The following is a 12,742-nucleotide window of genomic DNA, read 5'->3' as shown; positions in this document are numbered from 1 at the left end:
TTACGGTTGTGTTTTACAGCCTGTGCTTTACGTTTGTGCCGCGTGTGGCAGGTAATAGATTTTTCCTAATTTCACCTTGCGGGCGCAGGCCGGGATGGGGCTGCCCGAGCCCCGTTGCGCTGCCGCGGCCATCGCAGCGGAGGGATGCCCTCTCGTCCAGCCTGCCTTGCATGGAGCACCTCGTGAGCCGGGAAATGGAGACGCCTTTCAATTCGAGGGGAAATTTGAAATCGTCTGGCAACGGTACAGCCAGTGCCTGAGAGCGGAGGAGAGGTGGAGGGAGATGAGGAGAAGAGCCAAGATGGAAGGGGAGAAGACAAATCTCTTGCATCTCCTTGCTGGGACTGGGTTTCCAAACACCTGCAGCCAGCTGCCCCTGGCCATCCTGACGGAGAGAGGCTGCGGTGGGTCGGGGGAATGGTGCTGGAGGCATCTCCTGGTACTTGGCAAGTGCATGCATCCCCACTGGTGATGTCTGCGAGGGGCGGCCGTGTCCCTGACCCATGGAGCTGGGGATTCTCCCTGCCAGCACTGACCAGCACACCTCCAGTTCATTCAGTAGCTAATATTATGACTTACTAATAGCGTTTCCAAGGCCGTTTATCCTTTATTTGATAGACTCCGGATCCCCAAGGGTTGAGTGCGTGGTCCATCCAGCCCATGAGCATCCAGGGATGCTCGGCTTGGCTGGAGGCGTTGGGGCAGCGCCGGCCGCATCGGCAGCTCTCCTAACCACATCTCTTGAATACTGAAAAATGAAAGATGTTGGAAACGTGTTCGCAGGACAGCGAGCTTTCCGGAAGAATTGAAGAAGAAAAGGTGTTTGGAACTTGCAGGCAGGCTCCCAAAAATGGCAACAATGTGCTAATTTTTTCATCATGTCATATTACAGAATGGCGTGTTTTTCCCATATCGTTATTCATCATCTCTTCAAACCTCCCAGCATGAGTCAGAGTGATTTTCTAAATTCGGGCTCGCTTTTAAGAATATTAACATCTTTAAATCTATAATATATTTTCCGTCAAATCAGAAAGTCACTTATACACATCTGCGGTTTACTTTCTTTTGCCTTTTTGGAGACAGCATATTACCGTTTTTACCAGTGCCATAAATTTAACCCATTTTACTTTCACTCTTCTGGATCAAGTCGATGGGTTGTTTTCTTTATCAACACTTACTCATGGTAATTTATGTCTCTGTTTAAATGGGGTTATCGGCGCAATTCCATCTTCGTAAAATTATCTGGCAGAGATTTTTGGACGGATTGTTGATGTGATTAAATAATACGCTTCTTGCTTTTTTTAAACATTGCTTTGTGGAAGAATGACAAAAAGACAGGGGCAGTCAGAATGTTGTTCATCCAGTTACTCGTCTGCTGCGCGCTCTTTATTGCCTGTTGAAAGCACCGCAGTCCCGGTGATACAGAGGGAAACAAGTCTGGAGACTTCTGCGCATTTTTAACGTGAGAGGAATTTCCGTGTGTGCTCTTAGCTAATGTCGTGATAACATGAGGATCCCACTGTGATAAAAATCTGAAAATAATGAATATTTATGTTGAAAGAGTGACAGTTCTTCAGGAAATACATGATTTTTTTAAAAGGCTACCTTATATCTCCTCGAATTTTTCCTATGACTGAGCCTGTCACGGCAAAAGGAGTTCATTTGCTTCGGCCCAGTGGCTTTCACTGTGTGAAAATTCAGCTGTAAAACCAGCAGAAGAATAAATCAAGTATCTGTCCTTCGCGAGGAAGAGTTACACCCCGTTACATGACACTTCGTAAGCTGGCATTTATTTTGGCTATTTTTCCCCGTCGTTTCATGACCGCCAGCCTCCATCCACCCTCCCCTGCTCCTCCCGATGCTTCCCTTCCCTTCCCGACCTCCAAGCGTGCCCGGGAGAGCCCGGGCTGGTGCGTGCCAAAGCCTTCGCTCCATGTCTTTATACAACTGCGAAGAACTGGAAAGGCAAATCCCTGCAGGCGTTTGACCCGGACTGAATTGTCACCTTGTCCCGGCGCCTCTCCTGTGGCTAACAGGGGTGGTGGGTTGCATCCCCAGCCAGCGCCACGGCCTTCTGCCGCCGCCACGGTTTTCTGGGCGTTCGGTGAAGTGCCGGCTATCCCGGTTTTGGTTCTTTCTGAAGCCTGCTCCTCTTGAGCCCCGGCGGCGGGGCGAGCAGCGCTGGTGCCGGGGCCGCTGCAGCTCAGGCACCCGCCTTGGAGACTCTGACCCCGCAGCTTTACCGTTCAGTTTGACAACAAGCAACGAAACGAAGCAAACTCATAAATTAGGGAATAAGTCAGCAAGAGGCATAAAACCCATACTCGTTTTCTTTACAGCGCGTACGGGGAGCTGTTAGACCTTTATAACTCAGGCTCTGCAGGTACTGCGGAAAGCTGAGGTGCAAAGCCAAATTTCCGTCGGTGGGAGGGGGCCCTTTCCGGGCGTAATTTGTGTTGAGCTGGAGTCATGTCTGAAAGCAGTTAGGCTGGATGGCTGCAGGAAAATAGGAAAAACCAGGCGTTGGGTTGAGATGAATGTATATCGGCGTGAGCGGGAGGGCTGGGGTGCGTGGGGAGAGGTGGAGGAGAAGGGACCGTCCAGGGGACACGGGAGGGTTTTTCCTCATCTCTTTCCGGGCCAGGGCCCATCTCATTTTTCCCAGGTAGCCGCTCTTGCCGTGCGGTAGTTGGGCTGCGCTGGAATCGTTACCTCACTGATGAAGTCATCCGCTAGGTGTTCACCTATCCCTTGGGAAACCTCCCCGGCAGTCAGGGAGCTTTGCGGGATACCCGTCAAATGAGCGCAAGGGAAGAGAGCTGTAACTTTTCGCTGTACGAGTTAAAAACACGGCGTTTTGACCGCTTTTCCTCTGAAATGCGCATCAAACTTTCACGCAAGCCTGGGAGCCTCGGGCGCAGCAAGTAAGGGGACAGCTGGGGTCTGCTTGGACAAGAGCGGGACGCGGTCACCTCTGGGTAGGGGGGCGATTGCTCTCACAAGTCGGTGGCACGGGCACCCCCTGTTCGGCTGGGGCGGGGATGGGTGGCGCTGGAGGGGCGGGGCAGGGCGGGGCAGGGTGTGGCAGAGCAGGCACCGCCCTTCCCAAGAGACCCTCCCCGCTCCGCGGGTGCGGCCCGGAGGGAAAACCCCGTGCCAGGCACCAGCGTGCACTGAGCGGAAAGCCCCGAGCCGTTTGGTCTGTCACGATACAGCGGAGTAGAGACGTCACTGTCCGATAAATCCCGCGGCGCAGGGAAGCTGTTCTTTCAAGGCGCCCGTTCTGCCTCCGCAGAGGCTTTGTTTGGAAGCGCAGAAGTGTCCGACGCGTGTTTTATTGAAGCGCCGGCACAGCCAGCGTGCTGCCTGGGAGGTCCTTGCTGCTGTCCAACCTCTGTGCTCGCTTCCTCTCTGTCTGGGCACTGGGTGTATTCAAGCACCCTTTTTTTTTTCCCCCGACCTGTCCATCTTTAATCTTTCAGCATTAAATCTGGCATTCAGATATCTTTTCTGAAGCCCTCTGCGCTTTCAGGGTTATTCTCTGGTACCCGCAGAACTTGTACGGACCGTTTTCGAAGGCGGTGCGGGAGCAGCAGTGGGAGAGGGCAGGGTTGGGAAAGGCATTTGGGGGAGGCATCCCCTGACCCTCCCGCTGGCCAGAGAGTGGAGGTTTGGGCTGACTGATGCCCACGGCTCTCCTTCATCCCATCTCTCAGGATTTTCAAAAAGCCTCTCGGCCTCTGTCCCTGACCTCCCCTCCTGTAGCTGAATCCCAGCACTCGTCTTTGCGAGGCGCAGAGGGGCTGAGGTCAAGAGGGGCTTTCCCCGCGCCCCAGGTTGAAGCCATCACTAACGTCCTGCACCAGCTTGCTTTCTGCACCACTCAGCATCCTAAGGGGAGAGCTGATCTGGAAACGGCGATGCTGAAGGTGCTGATACTAAAGGTGATGCTTTGGGCTGTCGCAGCTGGTGCCTGCCCTGACCGATGGGTGCAGGGACCGATCCTGCAGTGGCGGGACCCCCCAGTCCCTCGCTGTCATGGCGGAGGCTGGGACGGCGGTGCCCGGCGAGACCACACGGCCGCCCGGCTCCAAAATCCCATCCCGGCACGGCACAGCTCGCCCCAGAGCTGGGTGCCCCTGCCCACCCTTGTGCAGGCAGGCAGCAGGGTTTGGCTATTGCTTGTGGGGTATTTGTGCCTTTGATCCAGTTCAACGCTGACACACGAGTAGAAGGTCCGCTGCTGTGATACCGGTGTGATGGCAGCGATTGCCTCCCACCCGCCGTCTCCTGCTCGGCGGCGCAGGCTGTTGGCTTCGCCATGGGTTGGTTTGGCCAGTTGGTGCAGAGCGGCGCTGCCTCTTGTTTTACCCATCCAAATAGTCTTCAGGCTTTCCTGGGGCTCGCTCCTGGCTGCTGCGGCATTTCTCCTCCTGAGCGCCCGATGCTGAGCACCCCAAACCCGCATCAGCTTCGGCTGAGGCGCTGTATTAAAAAAAAAAAAAAAAAAAAAAAGACTTTTGCTTTGATTTGTAACATCGGGCTTGCTCTTGGCCCTGTCTGCGCAGGGGATGTTCAGGTTCACGAAGCCGGGGAGCTGCTGTACCGCCCGGGGAGGCGATGCTGGGCTGCCTGCCTCCATCCCACGGCCCTGCTCCTCTCTTGGGTTCGGGGGGCCCCGAAGCCTGCGGGCAAGTTACTCAGCATCCCGCAGCCCTCAGCCTTTTGCTCTTTGTTTTTTTGGGTTTGGGGTGGTTTTTTCCTTTAATGAGACCTTTGCTCCCCCTGGCCCGGCCGAGGGATGCCGGCGGAGGAGGGCCGGGCGCTCGTCCCAGCCCCGCCGCGGCCGTGCTTCGCTGGTGGATTTCTCTTCCCTTTCGCTGTGACCTGCGAACGTCGGAGCAGGCGCTCTGCCAATTTTGTGATCTGCTGCCTGCTTCAAAATGGAGGCAGGAAGGTATCCATTTTCATCAAGGAGATGACAGTGCTTCAGTCTTCCTGACCATCTGGAGAGAGGCACCTCCAGCGCAGAAACAAAGCGCGGAGGAATATAGAAAGCATATAGGCAGAGGGAATAAACTGCGCTGTAAATAATAAATAACGCTCCTCAGCCCGGGCTGGTTTGGGGGGATTTTTTGGGGGGTTTGTTTTGTTTTTAAATGCTGTCCTGGTTGAACTAAGCTAAAGCAAGAAATACAACAGCTATTTTCTAAAGGGCAAGTTGCAGAAAGCTCTGGTGTATTAGTAAACAAATATAAGTAAATGAGCGTTTTGGCACGCGCGCTGAGTTTATTGCACAGACAAATAGAATAAGGCCGAAGGAAGGAGGAGTTGTTCCCCTGATGTGTACACATGCTGTGTTGGTGGTCTTGTGTAGATCCGGGTTTTTAATAGTCCTTTCAAGCTTCTCTGGAAAGAGCTTGATCCATGGGAATTTCGTATCCCAAGATATGTTTGTAATTTTCAGTGTTCTTGATAATGCTGTTTTTCTAAATTTCCCTTTTTTTATTAGTTTGGGAAATGATTTTTTTTTTACTTTCTTGCAGTGCTTTCGGTTTTGTTCTTAAGTGGGTAAAGTCTGTACGCTTTCGTAGTGAGAAAATCAGCATTGTTTCAAGTTCCTGTTTATTTTAAGCTCCGCAGTGCTCTAGGAAGAGCATAACGTACATCTGTTTGTTCATTTTATTTACAGAAATCCATAGTTTGACAAATACCTTGCAAATATCCTTGTTGAAAGCTGGAAAATGTCAGGCTGGGGTTTCTTTTGAAGCTTAAAATTTATATCCCAGTCACACACATACTGAGGTTTTTGTGTTCTGAGAGAAGAATTATGTGGTGTTGTGAACTGATTTATACTGAGCAAGGTAAAAACTCAATATTTCTTTCCTGCTTCCTGCTAAAGGCGTACTAAATTAGTCTTTTTTCCTTAGGTTTATGCCCCGTCAGCAAGCACTGCCGACTACAATAGGGATTCACCAGGTTATCCATCCTCAAAACCAGCAGCCAGCACTTTTCCTAGCTCCTTCTTCATGCAAGGTAAGACACTGCTTTCAAAGGGAAATCTGGTTTGCATACATTTTCTGTGTTTGTATTTTGGTTGATAGGTAGTGGAGACAGGCTGGAATATCATCTCGTGGTCTGTAACGTTACCATTAAAAGGAAGCCCTGTGCCTCTTCGTTTGACCATTGTGCCCCTGCACATCTTGTTTTGATCCCGTGGTGAAGCGGCGTGATGAATAACTTGCCAGCCTCTTATCACCTGAGGTTCTTCAAGCCTTTTTTCCCAGCGTGCGCGTGTGCACGTATATTATGCATACGCTAAATGCACACAAGTTTGCGCGTGTACTTTGTGCATTGTTTTACGTTAATGGGAAAGATTTTGTCTTACGTAAAGCGTGCGGTGCTACAGATACCCCTATGTACGTGCATATGGAATTAGAGCAACCTTTTTAAAATGAAGCCGTTTCTCTCATTTGAGGATGGGTTGATAGTTTTCAGGTATTCACCGCTACCATGTGGTATTTCTCGCAATGATTACGTGCAAGTACAATGAAATTTGGTCTAACTTAGTGAATAAGATTCCTAGAGTTTGGAAGGATTCACACACAATTAAGAGTGCTCATCGTTTGCCACATTTAGGGCAAAGCAATTAGCTTTTAAACACTTCTACGTATACTCTGCTTTAGGCTAAGCAAAGGGTAAGTAAACCTGTTTAATTCAGCAGGACTGCTAGGCGAAAGTATTTGCAGGGCAAGGGACTGGATTTTATTCTGTATACATATATATACACTTTACAATTCCTACCCTTAGGGAACAAAAAGCCAACACAACCCGCTTTTGTGTCCCCACCACCTGAAGGTCATGGGCGCTGCTCAGCGTCCCCGGGGATGGCTCAGCTCCCTGCCTCAGGGTGACCGGGCCGTCTCCTGTGGACCTCCGCCACGTCTCCGCCTCGGCGCTCGAGGATGCTCGTGTCTGGGTTTCCCTTAGGCAGCCGCCGCGGGGGCCGAGCTGGCTGCCTGCGAAGGAGCAGCAGCAGGCAGGACGGGCAGGGCTGCAGGCAGGACGGGCAGGGCTGCAGGCAGGAAGGACCCCTGCACCCTCCTGTCCCGGGTCCAGGGCTCGAGCCCTGCGAGGAGGGGTTCTGCTGGTCCTCCACCAGCGCTGGTGGGAGGGAAGAGGACATCGTTCAAAGCCCTGACCCAGCTGGTCACCTCCCGTCGTGGGGGATCCGCATCTGGACCGTTTCCTGGGAAGTATAGGCCGTGACTGAAAAGAAAACGGTGCTCTTGGCTTAAAACATTAATAAATACCGCCCAAAGAGCAACCTGCTATGAAATTCCTATAGAGTTATAAAGCTGGGGATTAATAGGCATCTAATGATAGCAAATATTTACCCTTTGTAGCGCTTAGCCGTTCTGCGGTTTTAAATGTTATCTTCTCGCAGATTCGTATTGAAGACATAAATCTGAGTTAAATGACTGTTCAAACAGCCACGGGAAGGTGATGCTAGAAGTGCTGCTGCTGCCAGGCTGTTTGAAGTGTATAAATAAGGCAGGGCTGTAGGTGAGACATAATCATTTTTTATTAGACCGGCTCCTGTAGTTTGAAAAAGCTGACAACTTTTCCAGCCCGTGTGCCCGTCTTTCAGGTCTGCTGGCCGTTATGGAAAAGTTACTTGTTTTTTCGTTTTGGTTTTTTTTTTTTTTGTTAACGCCTTGGCATTCTTCCAGTAGAAAATACATTTCACTGCATCATCATAATTCCATGTCAGCATGTCCAGTTAAATGCAAAATCTGCAACCAGCTATTTTACTTGATAAAATCTGGGGAGCCCTTTTTACACTCTTCAGCGCGCGCCGTACCTCGGCGGTGAGCTGGCCCGCAGGGTGGACGCTGTGCTTAGGAGATGCAGAGGCACAAGCTGTGAAATCCCAAAAAGGAGAAACCATACAAGTGGTGCTGCTCTCTTTTTAAACAAGCAAACAGAAAGCAACAGCAAAACAACTCAGAAAACTTTCTGGATGTGGGAACGTTCGAAGTTCAGGAATTATCTGATCACTTACCAAGCTGAGGCTTCTCCAAAGCTCGTTAGCCCATCCTCGTTCTGTAGGCTTCAGTGTATTTCATGTCAATGTTCAGACTTTTGTCTCTGATGAAATTTGTTATAATGGAGTTTATGTACTTGAGTTTACGGTACCAGAGCAGGAATAAAGCAGCAGGAGACTTTCAAGCCTAAGCGATGCAACTGTAATGAAGCATTGCAGGATGACACGAGTATTCACCATTGCTCAGTTCAGCTTCATTTTTCTTAAAGTCCGTGGCTTTATGCTAAAGCAGCGTAGCCCTGTAGCCCTGTTAGGGGCGTTGGGACGGAGTTTGCAGAGGCCCAGCGCCGGCGGTTCTGCAGGGTCTGGCGCCGGCGGCCAGCAGTGTTCCCCTTCTGTGTTACAGATGGCCACCACAGCAGCGACCCGTGGAGCTCCTCCAGCGGGATGAACCAGCCCGGGTACGGGGGCATGCTGGGCAACTCTTCTCACATCCCCCAGTCCAGCAGCTACTGCAGCCTGCACCCGCACGACCGCTTGGTAAGGCACGGGCACGGGGCGGGCACGGCGGGGGGCACGGCTCGCGCCGGGCGGTGCTCGGCACAGCGCGCTCGCGGCACGGGCATGTCTTCGAGTCGTGCCGCTAAAACGGTCTCTGCACGCCGATGTCTGTTCCCAGCTCTGCAAACCAAGTTTGAGACATCTCAGAAAGCGTGGCCGTAGAGGGTTTATTCAGGCTCCGCTGAGGGAAGGAAGGTGTGCAGCTTCGCCCTGTGCGCGGTAGGCGTTCCCACTGAAGGTCACCGCTTCTGTAAGAACCTCTCCTAGTGCAACTGGGAAGTGGAAAAGAGGAGAAAACAGTAGTCACGCGGACCCTTCCTTCAGCCAAAGCTGCAAGAAGAGGGTTGAGCCCGTGCTTGTACCCTCTGCTCGTCCTGTGGCCGCCAGCCTGCCGATGAGCCGCACGCGCCTGTGCTCTTTGGTGTTATAATTTACGGCAGTCAGTGGCCTTTGCTGGTCTGAGCTTTTAGATAACTACCTAGCATCAATTTTCTGCTTTAAAGAAGGGAGGGTTTTTTTGTTTTCTCTGGTACATCCTGATCTCTCGCAGGAGGAAGTTGCTGGGACCGATTCCATCTATTGGATTGGAATAGAATAAAATTGGAATTAAAACTGAATTGAGTACGGCTTAGGGGGTAGTAATCCTAATATCACAGCTGAATCGATGATGTAGAAATAACACTGGCTTGCATCAATTCAGGGGTTTTTTGGTTTTGTTTTGTTTTTAAGTGAGAGGTAGAGGACAGCTAAAGTGAAGTAATTTTTCTCAAAGCGTATGAAACATTACAAGTAATGTTTTCCTCCTCTGTACCTCTACTTTTCATTCTTGAAGACCATTAAAAAGGAAGAGTAAGGAGGAGTAGTGGTTTTAAGGGAGGAAGGAGTCCGTTGCTGCAGAGTCTTGCAGAACCATCTTTTGGGGAATAAGAAGAATTAAACTCACTCTTGCAAACTGAAACTTCATTTGCAAAACAAATCTTTGAAGTCTCACGTTTAACGAGGTTAGCACACTGCTATGTAAAATTAATAGGAAGTCAAAAGCGAAAGAAATTGCCTCCAAAACTGCTTAATCATGTCCTTATAAAAGGCATAATTAAGGCACTAAGCAAACTTAACGTTGCTCTGAAGTGACAAGCATATATAATAAAAATTGAGCATAACTTTTAAAACCCAATTTAATCTAATTTGTTATCTCCACTGGTCCTCATTCATCAGAATTAGGTGACTTTTTGTGGTATCAGCTCAGGGTAGAGGTAAGGCGGCTGAGCGCCTTCATGGGGCAAGTCTGCAAACGTTGTTGCATTTCAGTTTACCTCGATCCTGAATTTCTTGGTTTTGTAACATGTAGGGGGTTTTATGACGAGTTAAAATATTTCTGCAATGTAAAACGGGTAGGGGTGTTCCACCTGAGCTCCCCAAAACGTTTTTCTGTGTAGGTATTGTTACATTTATCCTAAATTTCAGAGACAGCGAGGACCACTGATGCCAGTTGGAGTTGCAGGTGTTCAGTGCCGACGATGCTCGTATTAACCGTGTATGATGTATGTCTGGACTGGCGGAGCCCTCTATGTTTTAGGTGGCCCTGGGACAGAAGGGAGGCAGTGCTACTTTAAATAAACTCGGCCTAATTTCGGCTGGAGCGTCAGTGAGAGGTCGGCGGTTTGTGGTCAGCAGGAGCATCCATGAGTGCTCAGCTTGTTGAGGGAAGTTGAGTGATTTCAGTTCCCTGCAAATGTCCTTAACTTCTCAGTGACCTGTAGAGAAAATGCATATAGCAAAAGAAAAGGAAAGAAAAGCTGTTGGTTTATTATTTTTACTTTCCCAGGCATATCAGTGATTTTCTAACTGGATGCATGGAATACAGAGAACAGCTCTCCGCTGAGCTATATTCAGATCCCATGTTTTTCCTAAAATGTTTGGCAATAGCGGTTTGATGTGTCTGCCCCTGAGAAAGGAGAAAATCCCAAACCAGCGCTTGGATAGGTGTGACGGAGCAGCCGTGCGGCCGGGGAGATGGAGCCACTCCTGCTCAGACCGTTGACCTAAGCGCTCCTCCTTTACTCCTTTCTCCCTCAGATGAGAAATTGTGTTCAGCTGTGCCGTTTCAGCGGGTTGGGTTTGGGCCTGAAGTCCTCCTGGAGTGGTTTATAATGAGTCAAAGCCTGAAAATGTTATACAGACCTCAGTCAGAGTTGATGGTCGTTTTGCCATGGATAAGAAAAATAGGTTTGGGCTATGTTGTTTACATTCTTTGAGATAACTTTCAAGTATTCAGTTACTTGCCGCTTAATTACAAGAAATCCTGTAAAAGTAATTAAATAGTACAAATGAAGGGAAGGATGTTTTCAGCTGGCTTGCTCTGAACCACCTAGGGAGGCAGAGGGCACAGAGGTGATCTTGCACTAGCTTCAGCGCCTTGATCCTGGGCCAGGTACTGCCCTGTGCCTCCAGCTACCCCTCTTTCTAAGGAGGCTTTGCATCAGAGTCTCCAAAACCCAGAGGTCTTCTGCAGGACCTCCTCTCTGCTGGGGGCAGTGCTGTGGTGGAGATAAAAGCTGGGCATGTTCTAGGACCTGGCTGCACACAGTGTCTCACACTGATCAAGACAAGACTATCAACAGTGACAAACGGCACTAATGGAAGCCAGGTTGGTAGTAACGCAAGTTCAGCAAAACGTTTGACCGCAGCAGTGTTGTGTCACGGTAAGGAAGGTTTGTGTTGATCCAGCCATGTAGCTACCAGAGTCTTCTGTGTGCTGCCCAGATGCTTGGCCCACCCTTGTTTGGAGAACTTGATCCGTCGCGTTTTCGATCGTCTGTCGCACAGGCGCTGCGAGGGGAGGGAAAACTGACCCAGTTGATTACCTGGGGTGCCGGCGTGTTTCCTCATGGCACGTTTGGTAATACCAGCCATGCACATCTTGTAGTCAGATCTTGTTTTTAATGTCAAAAGCAGCGCGGGGTTTCTGCCACTTCCCTTGGGAGGCTTCTCCTCCAGCCAGTAGCCGTCCCTCTGAAAAAGGTTTGCTTGATACGTCACCTAACTTTCCTTTCTTAATTTCTTCTCATTACATCTCTATGGTACCATCATCAGTTATGAACCATCCACTGTGGATATTTATCCGTATCAGATAGGTGTATGCTGTGTCTCCTCCAGAAGATGTCAAATTAGGGTAAGAAAAATAGGCTCCCTGCTTAGTCTTAGGGCAGCATTCTGCTTTTCTCGGTTGGGTGAAGTACGACAGCACCTGGGACTGGGGCAATTTGAGCAGCCTGCTGCCTTCCGTGTTCTCAACAGTTAAAATATTTCCTTTTCTTTTTTTTATCCTTTTTGCCACAGAGCTACCCATCACACTCCTCAGCAGACATCAATTCCAGTCTTCCTCCGATGTCCACCTTCCACCGCAGTGGCACAAATCATTACAGCGCGTCTTCTTGCACACCCCCTGCCAACGGGACGGACAGTATCATGGGTGAGTTGAGGTCGGGCGCTGCGGCTGCCGCCCGAGGCTCTCCCTTTCCCTCCTGTCTCCCCTCGCGTCCGCTTCGGCGCACCGCGCTAGCGCCAAAGAGCTGAAGTCAAGGTGGAGGGTCGTTCGGTGGTATATCGCGGCGTGCGGGAGGACTAGCTGCTTAGTTCCGTAGGTGCAGAGAGATAGCAAGGATTTCATGGAAATAAGCACATCGTAGTTGACCTTTGCCTCCTTTGCTCGTGCATTTTACTGCTACTGCTTCTTTTTGTGAATTAAATATGATTACAGCAAAGCGCTTTGCTTCAGAGTGGGTATGGAAGACATCGCACCAGCTAAGCGCCTGATCCCCCTGGTTTTGAAGTCTGATTTTATTGTCTTTAGTGGTTTCATCGCCTGCAGTGCGGCGTGAGGTGATAACTTCTGTATCGCGACGTTCATCCCCTTCAGTTCTTTGCTGGGTTTCCATGTGGGGGGGGGGAAGCGGCGATGCCGGCGTGTCCCTGTGAGGGAGAGCGCCGCCTCTGACGATGCTGAGAGCGGCTCAGTAAATTAAGAGCATACCTCTCTGTACTTAAATATTTGGCAAATACCGGCTCGTACTCAAATACAGGAAATAAAAAAATATTGCTTTGCCTGTATCTCAAAGAGCAAATAAAGCTAAT

The 12,742-nt window shown here is 50.1% G+C and overlaps 1 protein-coding gene across 24 annotated transcripts in view; it reads left to right on the top strand.

The window, feature by feature from the left end:
- TCF4 (transcription factor 4) overlaps positions 1-12,742 on the top strand; it is a 239,753-nt gene that overhangs the window by 190,348 nt on the left and 36,663 nt on the right. For all 24 annotated transcript variants that reach the window (XM_087772702.1, XM_087772700.1, XM_087772701.1 and 21 more), the window contains 3 exons: positions 5,931-6,036; positions 8,454-8,587; positions 11,948-12,080. In XM_087772702.1, coding sequence (XP_087628828.1) covers positions 5,931-6,036; positions 8,454-8,587; positions 11,948-12,080 — 373 coding nt within the window. The remainder of the gene's footprint in view (positions 1-5,930; positions 6,037-8,453; positions 8,588-11,947; positions 12,081-12,742) is intronic.

The sequence above is a fragment of the Nipponia nippon genome, unplaced genomic scaffold, assembly GCF_047370975.1.
Source record: "Nipponia nippon isolate SJK-2023a ecotype South Korea unplaced genomic scaffold, ASM4737097v1 scaffold_37, whole genome shotgun sequence".
NCBI classification, from domain to species: Eukaryota; Metazoa; Chordata; class Aves; order Pelecaniformes; family Threskiornithidae; genus Nipponia; species Nipponia nippon.
Note: the sequence above shows the minus strand (reverse complement) of the source record. Positions and strands in the feature narration are given on the sequence as shown.